The sequence below is a fragment of the Microcaecilia unicolor genome, chromosome 1 (genome assembly GCF_901765095.1).
Source record: "Microcaecilia unicolor chromosome 1, aMicUni1.1, whole genome shotgun sequence".
Lineage (NCBI taxonomy): Eukaryota > Metazoa > Chordata > Amphibia > Gymnophiona > Siphonopidae > Microcaecilia > Microcaecilia unicolor.
Window position 1 is genome coordinate 215,805,294 of NC_044031.1, and position 19,946 is coordinate 215,825,239.

The 19,946-nt window shown below is 42.7% G+C and overlaps 1 protein-coding gene across 1 annotated transcript in view; it reads right to left on the reverse strand.

Annotated features, from left to right (window-relative positions):
- Positions 1-19,946, reverse strand: part of RAMP3 (receptor activity modifying protein 3) — a 355,621-nt gene that overhangs the window by 197,143 nt on the left and 138,532 nt on the right. The window contains exon 3 of the mRNA XM_030204265.1: positions 4,387-4,522. Coding sequence (XP_030060125.1) covers positions 4,387-4,522 — 136 coding nt within the window. The remainder of the gene's footprint in view (positions 1-4,386; positions 4,523-19,946) is intronic.

Below are 19,946 nucleotides of genomic sequence, written 5' to 3' on the forward strand. Positions count from 1 at the left end.
TCATTGAAACTACAGTAATATTAACAGGCACTGCTTGCTACACCATGCCAACTGGGTCACTTCCTGAAGGCTAACATTGTTGTTCTACCCAAACCGAAGAGAGACCCACAACTAGTGCAAAATTACAGACCCATATCTCTATTGAACTCAGATTATAAAATCTATTTAAAAAACTGTGTATTAGATTGGAGCAGGTTATGCACACTTTTATTCACAGAGGCCAAGCTAGTTTTATGAAGAATAGATTTTGTGCTGATAACGCATGCTTGTTATGTCTTTTTTTTAAATATCTTTATTTATAATTTTGAATTAGAAAACGTGAACATAATAAAACAAAAGAAAAAAAAACAAATTACATTGAATATAACAGACAGCATATTTAAACAAGTAATTTATAATGTAAACAAATAAAACAAGCAGTTATTAGCCCATTAAATTTGCATATTTGTCTAGCAATGACCAAGTTTTTGAAAGGACAAAATATGACCTGTTCTCAAAGCAGCTATTTCTTCATATCGCCTATATGAACAAAGCCAATTCCACCACTCATGATGGGAGACATGTTGATTATTCTTCCAGTTTAGAACTAGCAGATGGAGTGCAATCGAGATCATTAAATTAAACAATTTAGCATGTTTCAATGGAATTAATAGGCCAGGAGTAGATGCTTTAAGAATGAGTACCTTGAAAGTTAACATCTGAATTATCGAATATTGTCTGAAGGGATCTCCAGATCAATTTCCAGTTCAGCTGCAGATTAATGCAGGAATAGAGCATGTGTTCTAGGGACCCTACTGCAGATTGACAAGACCAGCATAAGTTGGATACAGAAGATCTTACTTTAGAAAGTTTGTTCAGGTGTCCAATAGGATTTGTGTACAATATAATATACTGATTTCAGCAGGGCAACAGATAATGAGGAACGCATGGTCTTTGTCCAAAAAACCTCCCATTCTTTGATTGTAAGCGAAACTCTCAAATCTTTTTCCCAGGCAGAAGTAATATTTGAACATATATTCGGCTTTGACATTTGTAAGAGTTTATACAGAGTTGATGCAGACTTGGGAGCCATAAGGAGGCAACATAAGCTGTTATGTCTTTTGATTCATTTTGCTCAATCGAAGGCCTTCCCTATTTTATCAGTTTCTTTGGACGCTGAGATGGCCTTTGACCGAGTGGAATGGAACTACTTATTTTGTGTACTGTTACATTTGGAATTTCAGATCCTTTTCTTACAATGTTATATTTAGGGGCCCTTGTACTAAGCCGCATAAGCACCTACACGTGCCCAACATGTGCCAATTCTGATTTACCGCCCAGCTACTGCGTGGCTCTTGCGGTGATTTCATTTTGGGGGCACATCCGTGTGAAGTGGCATTTGATGCGGAAAGGTCATTACCGCCCGGTTACCGTGTGACACTTTACCACTAGGTCAATGGCTGGCGGTAAGGTCTCAGACCCAAAATGGATGTGTGGCAATTTTCATTTTGCCATTTGGCAAAAATTTTAAAAAGGCCTCTTTTGCAGGTGCGCTGAAAAATGGTTCTGTGCGTGCTCAAAACACGCAACTATTGCAGGCCATTTTTCAACGCACCATAGTAAAAGGACCCCTTACTGTATTCTTCACCATCAGTACATATAGCAGCCAATGGTGAGCTCTCCGACTTATCTATTCTCAATAGCGGGATCCATCAGGGCTGTCTCATCTCACCACTGCTCTTTAACCTGTCCCTAAAACTACTTCTGGCTGCTCTCTGACAAAATGTTAAAATTCAGGGTGTTTTAATTGGTACTGAGGAGTTTAAACTCTCGGCCTATGCCAATGACATCATGCTTTATCTTACACAACCTCATACTTCAAACTTATAAACCTCATATCCCAATTTTCTAAGCTCTCAGGCTATAGAATTAATTGGGATAAAACCAAACTCGTGCCCCTTAATGGCTACTACATACATTTTTCAATACCCAGATATCCTCAAGTGGATCTCTTCTTCCATAAATACTTGGCCTTTATTTTGACAAAGCTCTTTCATCTACTATTAAGCCTAATATAGATAAATTTACTTCTACAGTTAAGAGATCCGTATCCTCATGGTCTCCTTTACATCTATCTTGGTGGGGGAGATGTGACATTAAAAATTATGATAGTTCCCAGAAATACATATATTTTAAATATTATCCCTCTACTTTTTCCAAATTCTTTTTATAAAGATTTGGAAAAATTGTTAACCAAATTTCTCTGGAATTCAAAACCCTCAAGAATTTCTTTAACTAAATTAAAAGCACCGGTCTTGCAATCCAGAGGTGGCCGGTTCAAATCCCACTGCTGCTCCTTGTGATCTTGGGCAAGTCACTTAACCCTCAATCGCCTCAGGTACAAACTTAGATTGTGAGCCCTCCTAGGACAGAGAAATATCCAGAGTACCTGAATGTAACTCACCTTGAGCTACTACTGAAAAAGGTGTGAGCAAAATCTAAATAAATAAATAAAAGTGCCTAAACCACATGGATGAATCAATTTTCCAGACCTACTGCTTTATCATAAATCTTTCATTTTATGACAAGGTCTGGAATGGATCTCTCTCACTGACCCATCTTCTTTACCTCACTGGGTCCTATTGGAGAAAAACTTAACAGACCTTCTTTCTCCTTTCACATCTCTTTGACCTGCGCCTTCCCAAACGTAACTTTACTAACCCTATTATTAAAATTACCAGTTCAATACTTACCCACTTTGATGGACAATTATCTATCCCATAATCTAAATCTCTTTCTCAATCTATATGGAATAACCCTTGCATAGTATTAGGAAAACAAGGATTCTTGGCCTCTGTGGCAATGTGTAGGTATTTGGGATATAGGTGCTTTTATTAATCCACAAACTCGTACCTGGTTATCCTTTTCTAAAATGCAAAGTAATTTCCTACTAGGAGCATTCCATTTATTCAATGGTTACAATTAAGATCTTTACTTAAAACGTGCGATTTTGATATCCAAAACCTTACACAAAACCCACCAATTCTTGATTTTTGCAACCAATTATATCAATCTGGTCATATAGCTTCCCATATTTATAGACACATCAAAAGTACATTTCCTTGTAGAACTAATGGATTGCGTAAATGTTGAGAGGACATTATGTCCTCTATAAGTGACACAGATTCGGAAAGAATTTGGAACTCCCTACATAAAAGTTCTCGATTCTCCTCCATTGTACAATCCATGTATTATTTTGTTCACAGAACTTATTGGACCCCCCACCCCTCAAATTGCATCTTATCAATTCAGCTACTTCTAACTACGTTGGACATGTAAATTTATAATTGGATCCTTTAAACATATGGTATTTGAATGTCTCTCAGTTCAGAAATACTGGACATTTGGAATGCCATTTCATCCATTTTTCACTTGTCTGTATCTCTCTGCTGTAAACACACTTTGTTCCTTAAAGATATTTGCTTTAATAATGTTTTAAGTGATCATAAATGTTTGCTCTTAAATACCATGATAACTACTGTCTTGCAGATAATTTTCACTTCTTGGAAATCCCTTGAACAGATTAATCATAACTCATGGTGGAATTTACTCTATTCTACCTATCAATATGAAACCTATTTATCAAAGAAATTGAAGAATTGTATAAATTGTAATAAGAAATGGTCTCCTCTATTATCACACCTGGATCAATCTTAACATATCTCTATCACATCCTACAAAATTTATAGCATAAGTACAATGCAACTGCCGTTATTAGTCCTCGTGTTTTGTTATTTGCTGCTACTAGTTACTTGTTTTCTACTAAAATCTAATAAAAATACTAAGACTGAAAAAAAAAAATTGCAACCCATGTTTGCAATTTGTGGATGATAATTTAACCCACAGACCCTTCTAGATAAGTTCCATGTCACTTGAATTCAGTTACCTGGGGGACAGTGGCGTTCCTAGGGGGGGGGGCGGTGGGTGCGGTCTGCCTCAGGTGCACTCCGCCGGAGGGGTGCCGGGCGCACCTGTCCTCCGTTGTTCCATGCTTCTTCTCTGCCCCGGAACAGGTTACTTCCTGTTCCGGGGCAGAGAAGAAGCATGGAACAACGGAGGACAGGCGCGCCCGGCACCCCCCCCCCCCCCGGCAGCGTGCACCCGGCGGGGGGGGTCCTTTCGCCGGTGGGGGTCCACGCTGCAGCGGGGGGGGGGGGCGGGGCACATCGGCGATCCGCCCCGGGTGCCAGCCCCCCTAGGAATGCCACTGCTGGGGGATGATGGGGTCCAGGTTTTCTTTAGTCAAATATTACAGCTCTCTCACAGATTACTTTTTTCTTCCCAAACAGATAAATGCTATTTTCTTCAACAAATAAGAAATACTGCAAATAAAATTAGGAAGCTCACATGATAAACTCTGTTAGATTGCACCACTTTTTAGTGTCCAGTTTCTTCATTGAGTCTTCAAATTCTTGGCCACATATTGGTAATCTCTGCAACATGAGGGTCTCGTTGCAAGCAAGTCCTGAGTGGTATAATCCATCTAGGAAAAGAATAGATGACCATGGTTACTTCTACTGCTGGAAATGGAATATATATACTTTTAATTTATTTATGACATTTACATCCCACATTAACCTGAAAACAAGCTCCAGTTCAATGTGGCTTATAGTTTAGATTAAAAATACAGAGTTTGAAGTTCAACTATTGTGAAGTAGTATGATGAAGTGGCTGAGAGTAACAGAATAGCAAATAAACTACAAATAGTGTACATATGGATTCGCAATACAGAAAAGAGACAAGATTATCAACTATTATTATATTAACCCTTTAGCGTCCAATGTTCCCGTAATAAGCCGTATGAGAACTACTAAAAATGTGTCCATATGTTTCCCTTGGTGAATAGGGGTGCAAAACATCCGGCAAGCACTAACTTCAGCCAATATTTAGGGCAGTGAGCCTCAGGTACCCCGGAGAAGCAGAGCACATGTCTGTTCTCCTCAAAGCATCACGTGGTCTCCCGGTTAGCCTTTACAAATTACAAGAAGCCGCAGAAAAAGAAAGACAAAGTAATATCTGGAGAAACTAAAGGAATCTGGTAAAGTAATCAGGAAAGCAAAGATGCAAAGATGCAAATGGAAGAAAAATAATAGTCAATATAGGGGGCCTTTTAGTAGCAAGCACTTAAAAGTGGCCTTTGCTATCCCCAGCACGGGTCTTTCCCATGCACTACAGCCACTTTTAGCACTTCCAGTAAATGGCTAATTTTGACATTTCTGCAATAATGACCATGCGCTAATTGTCCCATTAGTGCATGAGCACTTACCGACACACGTTGGTGCTTTCCTCAGCTTAGTAAAAAGACTCCATAATGAAGTGGGGGAGGGGAAACACTTTGTTTTAAAAGATATATTAGTAACAGGAAAAAGTGTAAAAGTGGTATTATAAGACTCAAGGATGAAGGAGAATATGTAGAAAGTGATGAAGAAAAAGCAGAATTGCTTAATAAATATTTCTGTCCCACAGGTGAAGAGCTGGTAGTCAGATTTCATGCTGCTAATGCACATAAGAATGCACATCAGGTAGACTAAAATGATTCAGAAGACAGTGTTCGTGGGGAGCGCTAAACTAAAAGTAGACGAAGCCATGGGGACCGAAGGGATACATCCAAGGGAAATGACAGAACTGAGAGAAGTTCTAGTGGCTCCATCTGATCTTTGTAATGCTTGTTAGAGTCAGGATTGGTCCTGGAGGACTAAAGATGGGCAATGTGGTTTCTCTCCATAAAAGTGGAAGTAAGGAGGAAGTTGGTAACTACATGCTGGTTAGGCTAGTCTCGGCAGTGAGTAAATTAATGGAAGCTTTGCTAAAATACAAGATAACGTAGCCTAGGTTCTGGAATCCAGTGGATTAGAGGATCTGAGCAGGAGAGCCAACTTTTCAAAATTATTGGGGGTGCTAAACTGAATAGAAATGACCTCTCCCTGGACACAATCAAGGAATCTGCTCAATATTGGGGGTGCTCAAGCACCCACAGAGCCGGCTCCTATGGATCTGAGTCAGCTTGGTTGTACTCAAGATAGATCCTAATAGATGAATCTGATCAATTTCTTTGACTGGGTGACCCAGGAATGTAGTTAGAAGTCCATTTTAGGGGGGCACAGTGGCAGACTGAGGGGGCCACATATTTCTTCTCAGCTATCTCCCCCAACTGTTAAAATCTTATCTTTGCTGGAGGGGATGCCCAAGCCCCATCAGCCAAAGAGGTTCACTGCCTAAGTCCTTGCCCCTGTTGCCTCAGCAGCACGGAAGTCAGCAGCATGCTTCAGCCACTGCTGCTGGCACTCCTACAAATGCTTAGTTCAGTTGCTGAACTGAGCATACACAAGAGTACCAGCATCAGCGACTGAAGCACACCAGTGCTGTAATTCTGGAGAGGGCTTGAGCCCAAAGTGGCAGGGCCCAGGCCCTGAAGGCCCTACCCTCTCCCATGACTATGCCCCTGGAGTGACCAGATACTTTAATTGGGGAAGAGAATTAGATGTAGTATACTTAGATTTCAGCAAGGCTTTTGACACGATTTCCCATCAGCAACTTATAGATAACCTGAAAACTATTGGTATGGGCCCTAAGTAACTGACTGGGTTAGAAATTGGTTGAGCGGGAGGCAACATAGGTTAGTAGTAAACGGAGTTTACCAGTGGTTTGTACAATGGTCAGTTCTAGGTCCTGTTCTATTTAGTATTTTCATAAGTCACATTGCAGAATAGCTGTTAGGCAAAGTTTGCCTCTTTGTAGATGATACCAAAATCTGCAGCAGGATAGACACAATGAAAAAATATGAACAACATAAGGAGGGATTAGCAAAGCTTGAAGAATGATCTAGCAATGGCAGCTAAGGATCTCTAAGGATGAAGAAGGAATTGTAGAGCTTAATGTGTGGTATGGATGGGTAAGCTGGATAGGCCACCCATATCAATTTCTCTGTTTCACTCCAGTGATTTGAAAGAAACATCCTCAGAAGTGAAAGAAGAATTGCATTAAGACATTGTTTCTATGTGAAATTGCTCTGTGGAAATGAAACCTGCACAGGAGCTTCCGAAAAATGTAGAAGCAGAAAATGAGAATTCTTTACTTCACAGAAAAGTGTTAACAATGGAAGTTGAAATTAAAAAAGCTGTTAAGCTCCTCGAGGACATGAAGACTTGAAAGCCAAGGTGAGTGGGACAGGTAAGTGGAATAGTTGGGGTTATTGGCAAAAGAATTTTATCTTGCAGTACAACTTTAAGCATAAGTAATAGAGAGAACTTAGAAGAATACCCCAAGATATCCCTTTATTTATCTAACATATTTGAATTCAGACCATGAAAGGTGTTATTTTAAAGATTTATTATTAAGCAAAGAGAACAAAGGAAAAGGAAAAATTTCAGGCACATATTTAGGAAGCATGGCCTTCCATGCTTGAAATGTTTCTGTGGAGAATGTTTCTAAAATTGTAAGATTTTTGGAGCAATGGCTATTTGGGAAGAAAACTCCTAAGAAGTGAAGGGAATACAACTATGTCTTGAAAAAATATAGTGTAAAGCCACCAAATCATAGGCATCGTTACAGGGTGGCAAGTGACACCCCAAAATATTGCTTTAACACTCCAAAGTTGGCAAACAGCACTCTTCCCCCTCCCCCGGACCCTACAAAATTGAACTTGTAATGTTGGGCAACATTGCTGGCAGCCAGTACATCAGGTTCTTTCTAACCAGCCCTGGGGCCCTTCCCTCAGTCGCAACTTCCTGTTACCACATAACCAGGATGCGGTAGATGGAAAAAAGCCTCGGTGTGGCTGGCGAAAGCCTGATATATGGCATACTGGCAGTGTCACCCAACACTGCAAGATTAAGTTTGTAGGGTCGGGGGGGGGGAGCAGACGGAGGTAGGAAGACAACACCAGACCCACCAGAGAGAAGAGAAGGGGGATAGAGGGAACAGGATGGGAGGGGAAGAGAAGAAGTTGTAAAGGGATGGAAAGGAAAGGAAGGGAGGGGGACAAGCTGCACATGGATTTCAGGGAAGGGATAGGGGAAATGCTGCATGTGGATGGAAGAGAAGGGAGAAGGAGAAAGAACTGCACATGGATGGATAGAAGGGAGAGGAGAGAAGCTGCAGATGGATGGAAGGGAAGGGAGGGAGAAGCAGCACATGGATATCAGGGAAGGGACTCTGGGCAAGTCACTTAACCCTCCATTGTCCGCCGCATTGAGCCTGCCATGAGTGGGAAAGCGCGGGGTACAAATGTAACAAAAATTTAAAAAAAATAAAATAAATGCAGCATGTGGATGGGAGAGTAAGCAAGCTGCACATGGATAGAACAGAAAGGAAGGGAGAGGGGGGAATTGAACATGGATGGAAGGAAAGAAAAGGGAGGGGGAACATGCTGCCCATGGATGGTAGGAAAGAGAAGGGGGTAAGAAAGAGAAGGGGGAGGAATGCTGCACATGGACAGAAGGGAGAAGGGGAAAATGCTGCCAACAGATAGGAGAAAAGAGAAGGGAGAGGAGAGAAATGCTGCTCATGGATGGAAAAGATGATAAGGGAGAGGGGAAAATGTCACACATGGATGAAATAGTTTATAAGTAAGGGGTGGGATTCTGCCCATAGATGGAAGGGGAGAGATTTGAGAAGGAGGCAAAAAAATGGGAAAATGCTGAATGTGAAAGAACAATGCTAAAAATGGATGTAGCACCAAAAGTGATGAAGAAAGGAGGTGAAAAAAGAAATAGCAAATGGACAAGAGGCCCTGGAAACAGAGTTAAGAGCACAGATAGAGGGAAGCAGAACCAGAGACTGGGAACAAGATGATTAGAAAATTAAAATCACCTGGCAGCAAAGGTAGGGAAAATGATTTTATTTTCAGCCTATTGACTGAATTATGGCATTTTTGAGAGTTAAATCTGGCAGCATTATTTTGCACTGTACAAGAGGAAATGCATTTCTTTCTAATTCTCTGGTGTTGCAATGCATGCAGAGTCTGGTACCTCAGGTTTCAGTTTAATTTGTGACTAGGATAGTACTTTTAGTTTGTGGTCGTTTATACTGTATTTGAATAGGGGCTATCTGTGTTCTGTATATGTGACAGAGCCCAGGATGAAGTGTTGTGAAAGGGTGTGAGAGAGAAAGGTGTTGGTATCTAAAGGAGTTGAGTGAGGATGGAAATCAAGTTAATGTGGTCAAAGAGAGGCAATAGGAGATGGGGTAGAAGGTAAAAGACAGTATGACCTTAAGACAAGGGAAGAAAGGAGAGATGGTGGAGCTGGGGCTGGTGAGGAGATGAGAGGCAGTGGAGAGTAGATGAGGACTGAGAGTGAGTACAGATTATGGAAATGAGGGACTAAGGAGTGGGTAAAAGAGAGGGGGATAGCAAATTGGGGAAGGAGAAAGTCAGAGGAGGCAATGGGATTGCTATGTTCTGCATGTACAACTGAGGTGAAGGATTTTGAAGTGTCTGTGTAGGAATCTGTAACAGTACAGCTTGTTCTAGTTTCCCCAACAGCAGAGTATATTGGTGCTCTAGGACCCAGTGTAATATTTGTAACAGTTTATTCATAGGTGGGTAGAATTGTGATGATTTGTTTTTTTCCTATATAGGCTTTGCATTTATTTTTGCAGGGTTTTTTGTTATTTCACATAGAGGAGCATTTTCGATAGAATGTCTAAATCAGAATTTGGACGTTTTAAAAAAACATCCAAATTCTGAACAGGAAAGGTCATTTTCAAAAAAGATAGACATCTATCTTTTGTGTTCGAAAATGCTATGGACATCTTGTGATTTGGACGTCCTTTTTTTTGGTCCATTTCCGAACAAAAGACGTCCAAATGCAAGACGTCCAAAACAGTGGCTTAATGGTTAGTGCAGTGGGCTTTGATCCTGACAACATGGGTTCAATTCCCATTGCTGCTCCTTGTGACTTGGATATGATATCTAAGTCTAAATTTGGATGTTTTTTGTAAAATGTCCAAAGATCATTTTCTACAAAAAAAAAAAAGGGTCTATCTTTTTCCTTTTCAAAATGCTGTTTGGAAAAATGTTTTGTGATTTGGGGGAGTAAGGGGAGGTGATCCCCGATTCCCTCCAGTGGTCATCCGGTCATTTGGGGCACACCTTCTGTGAAGTAGAGGAGTAGCCTAGTGGTTAGTGCAGCAGACTTTGATCCTGGGGAAGTGGGTTCAATTCCCACTACAGCTATTTGTTATAAAAACAGGTCTAGCTCAAAACGTCTAAGTTTTAGTCTTGGACGTTTTTCTTTTTGTTCCATTATGGCTGAAAGACATCTAAGTCTTAGGAACGCCCAAGTCCCGCCTTGAACACATCCCTGGCACACCCTCTTGAGATTTAGACGTCCTGCTGACAGACTTCAGAGTAAGATGTCTAAAAATAGGTTTCGAAAATACTGATTTGGATGTCTTTGTGAGATAAACGTCCAAATGCAGACTTACGTCAGTTTTTGGACATTTTTCTCTTTTAAAAATAAGCCTGATACTCTGGGGCATTTCACCTAAAATAAAAATACTCAGGACTAGTGGTCTCCACATCCTGTAAAGTCACCATGCAGCAGAAACCCTGTATGATTTAATAAATGTGTTTTGCAGTGGAAGGAGTGTGTGCTACTGCTGAGGTGATAATCACAATCTTAATTTTATATGGTGTGTTGTAAGGGGGATAGCTCCACTGTTGGGGAATATGGAATTTGTGATATAGAACTGGAACTTCAGAGTTTATTTTAAGATTCTGACCAATCCTGTAGAGAATCCAGATTTCACTCCCATAGAAAAGAATTTGTTGAATGATGCTATCAATTATAATGTTAATTTAAAAGTGGAGAGAGGGGGAAAGAGGAATTTGACATGCAGATGTTGCATTGACTTGGCCCCCCCCATACATATCTTGCCCCCCTGTTGCCACCCCAAATATTTCTGTCTAGAGATGCAACTGTACTAAATACGTGAAACAATGTGCCTAGAGTCAGATCAGTCCACTAATGTTGAGGGCACCAACAATGAATAATATAAAGGAATGCAGTGGTGTACTGAGGGCGGGGCAGTGGGGGTGGTCCACCCTGGGTGCACGCTGCAGGAGGGGTGCAGGGAGCAGCCACACAACTGTCAGCTCCACCAGTTCCCTCTGCTGTTACTTCCTGTTCCGGGGCAGAGGGAGCAGGGAACTGGCAGAGCCGACAGCTGCGTGGCTGCTCCTAGCACTCCAGTACGTAAGAAGAATGCACCGGGGGGGAGGGGTTTGGAGGTGATCCACTGGGGGGAATGACAATGCACCCGGGGGTGTCATACTACAGCTGGGGGGGGGGGTAATACTGCACCCGGGGAGGGTGCGCAATGGTGATCCACCCCGGGTGGCAGCCAACCAAGGAACACCACTGAAGGAATGGAATAAAATATTGTTTCTTAGCCCTGTTGTTGGGGGTTATAGCCAGGATAGTTGTCCCGTTGTGCAGGAGTGCTGTTGTTCAGCTCCTGCTAATTTCTGAGGCAGTAGTTGTTGCAGCAACTGTACTGCAAACGTGAGAATAAAGCCAGGTCACAGCACCGCTGAAGTCACCACTAAGAGAAAACTGTCAGAGGGAAGCAGAGCAGCAGACAAGTGTCATGACTCTTGGAGCTTGGTAATTAGAAGCCCCAATATCATGGAGTATAACCCTGGCACAGCAATCACCTGAGGTCTCTATTATTTTATGAAGTCTCTTTTATTGAATAAATCACAGATAATTTACTCACAGATAGATGTTCAAAGATGCTGATTCAGGATACAGAGACTTCTTAATCTGGAGGCTGTGGGAGGTGGAGATCTGAGGAGAGGTAGTTGTGTTGCAGGGGGGGGGGGGGGGGGGGGGGGGGGGGGGGGTGGAGAAAGGTAGTTGAACAGGTAGAAATAGTCCAAAGCTAGGTGAATGGAATGTGCAATATCTCATTTGGGAGGAGATATCTTCAGGGTAAAAAAACAGGTTCATTACAGGGAGTTTTCAGCAGGACAGAGCTGTCTGGAGCAAGATGGTGTTTGCTCCATGTCCCTGGCTAGATGGTGTTGGAATGCCTCATGGCTGAAAGGACAAAGAGGTATTGGGGCTTTCCACAGGCTTAGGGAGGAGCAGATAGAGGCCAATGGGAACAGAGCCTGCCATCGGGTAGCAAGGGGTAGTCCTAGAGATAGGAGGGAAAGGTCATACCTGGCTGACTTCTGAGGGCAGAGATAGTAAGACTGAACAGGAAGTGACAGCAGGAAGACAAAAGAGCCAAGCTTGGCAGAGAGAGAGAGAGAGAAGGTCTGGGCAGCCTCACAACCAGTGGTAACAGTTCTTACACAGCCAAACAAGTGTGGTTGCACTGCCTGTGAACTACATTACCCACAATGCATTGCTCATGTATTTTTGCACTGAGAAACTGCAGCAATGATAGTCCTTGGAACTGAGAATAACAGTAAAAGCATTACACACATTTTAGGATCACATTATAAACTAGTGTGAGGCTGTCGGAGGACAGAACAGACAAGCAACAGGAAGTATTTGTAACAGCAGCTGCCACTGTTGCCAAATTTCACATTTCAACTTTAATATACCACAAATAAAAGCAATTAACTAAGCAGCTTACATACAAAGTAAATAGGGGAAAAGAAAACAAGGAAAAACATATAGAAGCCTAGTTTACAATATTTATTATAACATATACAAAATCTATAATAAACATGAACATTTTAAATAATTAATTATACTAAGATACAATAGGGGGTGGAGGTGACAATATGAACACACTGATAAAGAATCTGCTGACAACAGGTCATCCCCCAAGCCCTGGAAAAAGTTTAAATGTACTTCAAGGTTGAATAGAGAATGCTTTCACAAAAAGGCAGGTCTTAAGTGCTTCCTTGAATCTCAAAAAAGATTGCTTTCAGCATAACTCAATGGCTACAGAATTCTATAAGGTAGGAGCAAAAACTGAAAAACAGGAAGTACAAGTTACATGAGACTGAATGTGAAGATGAGAAGGAATTGTGAGAAGACTCTGGTGTGCAGAACACAAACACCGGGTAGGCAAATAGGGAATAAGAGCACCTATTGAGAAAAAAAGGTAAACTGGAATGTGAAAACAAAAAAATAACAGTAAGAACTTTGTAACTAATATGAAGATAAACTGGAAGCCAATGTTCAAAGCATAGTAAGGGAGTTACACTATCATACCTTTTGGATCCATGAATTAATTTAACAGAAGTATTTTGAACTAATTGTAAATGCCTTAATTGAAACTAAGGGATATCAAGCAGAAGGGAGTTGTAGTAATCTAGACATGAAATAACCAGTGAATGAATAAGTAAACAAAGAGATTTTAAATAAAAAAAGGAGCAGACTACATGAATTTGTCTTAAAGCAAAAAATGGTTTCTGGAGAATAGATGAAATGTGATTTGTAAAAGAAAGATGTTATCAATCTGCACTCCTAAAATCCAGTTGAATATGGGAGGGGGTGCTAGATGTGGTGTACTTGAATTTTAGCAAAGCCTTTCACATGGTTCTGCACAGGCAACTGATAAACAGAGTGCCCTTAGTATGGGCACTAAAGTGACTGACTGGGTTAAAAACTGGTTAAGTGGAAGGAGACAGAGGGTAGTGGTAAATGGAGTTTGCTCCGAGGAAAAGGATGTTTTCATGCTGTATCACAGGGATCTCTTTAACATCTTTGTGAGTGATATTGCGGAAGGGCTGTCTGGTAAGATTTGTCTTTTTGCGGACAACACCAAACTTTGCAATGATGTAGACACCCCGGAGGACATGGATAGCATGCAGAGGGATCCGGCAAAGTTTGAAGAATGGTTCAGCAACTGGCAGCTCAGACTTAATTCTAAAAAATGCAGGGTCATATACTAAGGTTGTAAAAATCCAAAGGAAAGGTATAGTATAGGGTGTGAAGTACCTTCTGTGTATGAAAGAAGAGCAAGACTTGGGGGTGACTGTGTCTGATATCTCAGGGTGGCCAAACAGGTAGAAAAGGTAATGATCAAAGCCAGAAGGATACTCGGGTGTATAGGGAAAGGAATAGCCAGCAGGGAAAAAAAATAGGTGATAGTGCCCTTGAATATGTCTCTGGTGAGGCCCCTTTAGAATACTGTGTGCAATTCTGGAGACCGCACCTACAGAAAGATATAAACAAGATGGAGTCGGTCCAGAGGGTGGCTACAAAATTGTTCAGTCTCTTTCATAAAGCGTATAGGTACAGACATAAGGCTCTCAGTATGTATACTTTGGAAGAAAGGCAGGAGACGGGAGATATGATACAAACAGTTAAATTCCTCTGTGGCATTAATATCATAACTGTTGGAAACTTAGAGGCCCTTTTACTAAGCCATGTGGGCGCGTACGCATGTCCTATGTGCGCCAATTTGGAGTTACCACCCGGCTACTGCATGGCCCGGGCGGTAATTTCATTTTTTTACATGTGGCTGCTACGTGTGCCGGCAAATGATGTTTATTTTCCTGCATGCAGCGGAAACTGGGAGGTAATCATCATTCTATGTGCGTAGACGATTACCCCACGGTTACCGCGTGAGACCTTACCACTAAGTCAATGGGTGGCGGTAAGGTCTCAGACCCAAAATGGACGCGTGCCAATTTTTATTTTACCACACGTCCATTTTCTGCAAAAAAATTTTAAAGGCCTTTTTTTTTTTACAGGCATGCTGAAAAATGGATCTACACTAGTGCAGCCTATTTTTCAGCGTACCTTAGTAAAAGGATCCCTAAGGTTGCTCTGTTTATTGAAACAGTTGTGAATGAGAGCTGCTGACTGCTTTAAACAACTAGAAGAAATCCACTGAAAACTTTTAGTGTCAGAACTCACTTAAGAGTATTTATATCTCTCTGACCGAGGAACTGGCTATAAAAACATGGTATTCAGATTTAACAAGGTATCATGAATAAGTTAGTCACTTTCACACAGAGTGCTGGATGTAGTAAGCCATACAGTAGACGCAGTGTGTGAAAACGTCAACACACAACATTCTAATAATGTGCTAAAAAAAAAAAAAAACTTTTACACCTAATGCAGTAAATTAATGGCATGTAACTCACTGTGCCATTGAAAGGTGTGAACTGACAGAAAAAAACATCACCTGCAGTGGTTTGCTGCATGAGAGGTAAAATGTATTCCTTTCTGTCAGGAGTCAAAAAGCAGCAAGGCAGGCAGTCCGCCAGGGCCAATATGGAAGATAAAACGACAAGGCAGACCTTGCAAAAAACCACAGTCTTTATTAATAGATTAAAAGCTACCAGACAGGGCCGTGCCAACACGGTAAATGGGGTAAGCACCACAGGGGGCGCCAACCTCTGGAGGGCGCCGTCGCACCATGCTTACCCTCGCCGCTTACCTCAGCTCCGTGCCACCCTGGGGGCTTTAAATCTTTTATTTAAATTTACTTCCGATGTCGCAGCAGCTGAGCAGTGTCAGTGAAAGCACTGCTGACATCTCCAGCCTCTGAGCCTTCCCTTCGCAAGTTCACGCTCGTTCGTTCCCTCAAGTTTCCCGCCCTCACAAGGAAATGACGTCAGAAGAAGGCGGGACACTGAGGGAACGAACGAGCACGAAGGGAAGGCTGGTAGGCGACTTCAGGTGTGCGGTTGACTGGTGGTGGGGGGAAGAGAAGCCGAATCGCGGACAGGGAGGCGTGGGTGAGGCAGAAGGAGAGATAGCACACCACGGGAGTGGAGCCCATTCCCGATCGTGCGGGCAGCTGAGTGCATGTGACTTGGTATTTTTGGGGGGATGTTTCGACTAAAGCCTAAGATTTAAGAGGTGAAAGCTAATTTTCCCCATATAAGTTACTTGAATATTAACTTCAGTGCACTTAATATTAAAAATAGCAAGTTATAACCCTCATTCTATAAACTGCATGCACTTAGAGAATAACTTAATTGACCCTTAATCAGTGCTTGTCTGATGCTAAGTCGCAATGATTGGTATTGTGCCACTAACTGGCGCTTATAAACAGTTTTTGTAAGTGTTTTAGGCGCCTATTGTATGTAACTTCTAGTGCATATCCGAAATGGTGTGACAGGATTCTATAAAGTGGGTGCCAATTGCCACATTTAAGTAGGAATGCATACACCAGTCATGGCTCCCAACTTATTGTAGTATTCTTTAATGGCATATGCACACAAGTGTGCCATTGTAGAATACTGGTTTAGCATGCAAATCTTTAGCACCTAATTCTAGCACCCTTTATTGAATTACCCCCTATATGAATGAACCATAAGGAATTGAGAAAAGCAGTTAATATTTAATGCAGAAACGGTAGGCAGCAACTGGAATATCACTGCCTCCTTCGGAGACAGAAGCCCTATCGAAGCTGCCTGTCAATGTTTAGCATCCCTGCACTTTCTGCAGTAACAACCATTGTTCTCCACCTCTCAGTCCTCTCTCTCTCTCACCTTTTCTTGCCCATCAGCATCTTTTTTTTTTCTTTTTCTCCTGGGAACAGTAGCCATCCAAAAGACAGTTGCTCAAAACATGATGTTCAAGAGTCCTGTGAATGTGAACCTCGATATCTAGCTAACCCACTGGAGCTATGTAAGCTGTATTTTAGCTATAGTAGATTTTGGAGTTGACTGTAGCCTCACAACTAACAGTTCCACAGGATGTTAGTGGTCAAACATGCATTGGGGTTGTCTGTTTCATTTTTGGGTGAGCACCTGTAAGGGTTGTGCTTGTCCATTTACTGGTTACTATGGAACTTTTTAAGTCTAAATTCTTTATACAGTTCCCAAATGTGAGCATCATTCTAAGAATATTGCTGACAATTCCTGTTAGTGTGGCAAGTGGTGAGCGATCATTTTCACGGTTAAAAATCATAAAAAATTATTTGCGATCAAGTATTTCGCAAGAAAGGCTTGTAAGCCTTGCCATGATTACTGTTCTTCAACTTGTCATTCACCTTTTATGGTAATGGGCTGAAAAAGGGGGCAGGGTGGAAGAAAAGGGAGAAGAGAGAAAGGAGATGCCACACGGGGGGGGGGGGGCGCCAACTGATAGTCTGCAGGGGGGCACCAGAGACCCTAGGCACGGCCCTGCTACCAGAATTCCAACATAAGATGCCGGACATGGCCGTGTTTCATCAATACAAATGGCTGCGTCAAGGGCAGTAGGTCATCAGCTGATGTAAAATTTAAAAAAACAGCCTGGCTGGTGTTGCTGCTAAAACATAGCAAGGAAGATTCTAGGATCAGTCTCTCATAAAAACGCTGTGAATGCACTGGACCAATAATACTTGCCAGGACCAGGGAGAGCTCCAGTAGTGTCCTCTCACCACCACCACCATCATCTTGTAAAACGACAATGCTTGAACCCTAGCAGTGCATCAGGACACATCACTGTCAGTCTGCCTGCTCTATTGGGAAAGCATTGCTTTATTTGGCAGACTGAGCCCTAGCAGTGCTTCCCAATTCACCTCTGAGTGTCATGTGTTGCCATTTTACAAAATGGCAATAATGAGAGAAAGCCACCACTAGATTATTGCCTGGACCAGGTAAGTATTATTGCTGTGGGGAGGGCCAGAAGCATGGACGAACTCTGGTTTAGGCCCTCCTTGTGCCAGGTGCCCAGTCCAGTTGAGCTTTGATCTGGGGTGCCCAGGTTTGAAAATCCTTACCCCGGGGCATACTGGACCTCATAGCCTCAATTTTTGGGTGGCTACCAGGCTCAATTCGGAAAGAGAAGGATGTCCATCTTTCGACATAAATTGGAAGATGGACGTCCTTCTCCCAGAGATGTCCAAATCGGTATAATCGAAACGTCGCAAGGACGTCCAAAGTTCAAGAGGGCATGGCGGAGGCGGGACTTGGGCTTGCCTAAAACTTGGACGTCCTTGACCCATAATCAAAAAAACAAGGACGTCCCTGACGAACACTTGGACGTTTTCACCCGGCCCTGTTTTTCTTACGAATAAGGCACAAAAAGGTGCCCAAAATGACCAGATGACCGGGAATGACCGCCCATTACTCCCCCAGTGGTCACTAACCCCCTCCCACCGTCAAAGAACATCTTTAAAAATATGTCGTACCAGCCTCTATGCCAGCCTCAGATGTCATACTCAGGTCCGTGACAGAGCATGCAGGTCCCAGAATCAGTTTTAATGGGTACTGCAGTGCACTTCAGACAGGTGGACCCAGGCTAATACCCTCCCTACCTGTTACATTTGTGGAGGAAACAGCGAGCTCTCCAAAACCCACCACAAACCCACCTTACCCACATCTAGGTGCTCCCCTTCACCTGTAAGGGCTATGGTAGTGGAGTAGTGGGGTTTTTTTTTTTGGGGGGGGGGGGGTTGGGGGGCTCAGCACACAAGGTAAAGGAGCTATGTTCCTGGGAGCATTTTATGAAGTCCACTGCAGTGCCCCCTAGGGTGCCTGGTTGGTGTCCTGGCATGTCATGGGGACCAGTGCACTACAAATGCTGGCTCCTCCCACGACCAAACGTCTTGCATTTGGACGTTTTTGACATGGACGTCTTTGGTTTCTAAAATCGCCGAAAGTCAGAAACATCCATTTCTAGGGATGTCCAAATCTAGGGATGACCACATTTAAGGATTTGGTCGTCTCTGACAGTATTTTCGAAACGAAAGATGGACGTCCATCTTGTTTCGAAAATATGGGTTTCCCTGCCCCTGGATTTCGCCGTTTTGCAAGGACGTCCAAATCGCAACTTGAACATTTCTTTCAAAAATGCCCCTCCACATATCCCACCTGGCCATGAGTCATTGAGCTTAAAAGCTGCATGTCACCTCAGATGACCCTACTGCTCTTACACAGGATCTTTGCTTAAGCTCCAGGCTAAAGTAAAGATTTTTAATTAAAGGGAAAGAAAAAGCCTATGCCAAAATGCAGTGCTGATTTCTAAATATTGGGAGCAATTCCCAATTCAGCAGGTTTAAATGCTGACCATGCTACTGTTTAGCACAGGGGTAAGCAACTCCGGTCCTCGAGAGCCGCAGGCAGGTCAGGTTTTCAGGATATCCACAATGAATATGCAGGAGATAGATTTGCAAGCACTGCCTCCATGGTATGCAAATCTATCTCCTGCATATTCATTGTGGATATCCTGAAAACCTGATCTGCCTGCGGCTCTCGAAGACCGGAGTTGCCTACCCCTGGTTTAACACAAAGGTTTTTCTAAGGATTTTTCTGTGTTAAAACTCTTATTGCATTGGGATTAAGGTTTGCAAAGGAAAATCCAAAGTAAACCACAATGGTTCAATAGCATGGTACAGCTTATTACACCAGGCCCCAGGCTGAGCCAGTCTAGTTTTATGGGGCCCACTTACTAAGCCACATAGGCGCTTAAGCGCACCAATTTTGAACTACCACATGGCTACTGCATGGCCCGGGCAGTAATTTCATTTTTTACGTGCATCCACTAAGTGCTCAGGAAATTTTCTGGTGCACAGCGCTAACTAGGCGGTAATCGGCATTGAACGTGCGTAGACCATTACTGCCTGGTTAATGCATGAGAGACTTTACCGCTAGGTCAATGGGTGGCGGTAAGATCTCAGACCTAAAATGGACATGCATCAATTTTTATTTTGCCGCATGTCCATTTTCAGGCAACCCTCCCCCCCCCCCCCCCCCCCCCCCCGCATTTTCTGCAGGCACGCTGAAAAATGGACCTGCATGCATCCAATACACGTGTCTACACCAGCGCAGGCCATTTTTCAGCGCACCTTAATAGAAGGACCCCTAACGAGCTCATTTTCAAAAGAGAAGGACGCCCATCTTTTGACATAAATCAGAAGATGGACGTCCTTCTCCAGGGGTCATCCAAATCGGTATAATCGAAAGCCGATTTTGGACGTCCTCAATTGCTTTCCGTCGCAGGGACGGCCAAAGTTCAAGGGAGCGTGTTGGAGGCCTAGCAAAGGTGGTACTT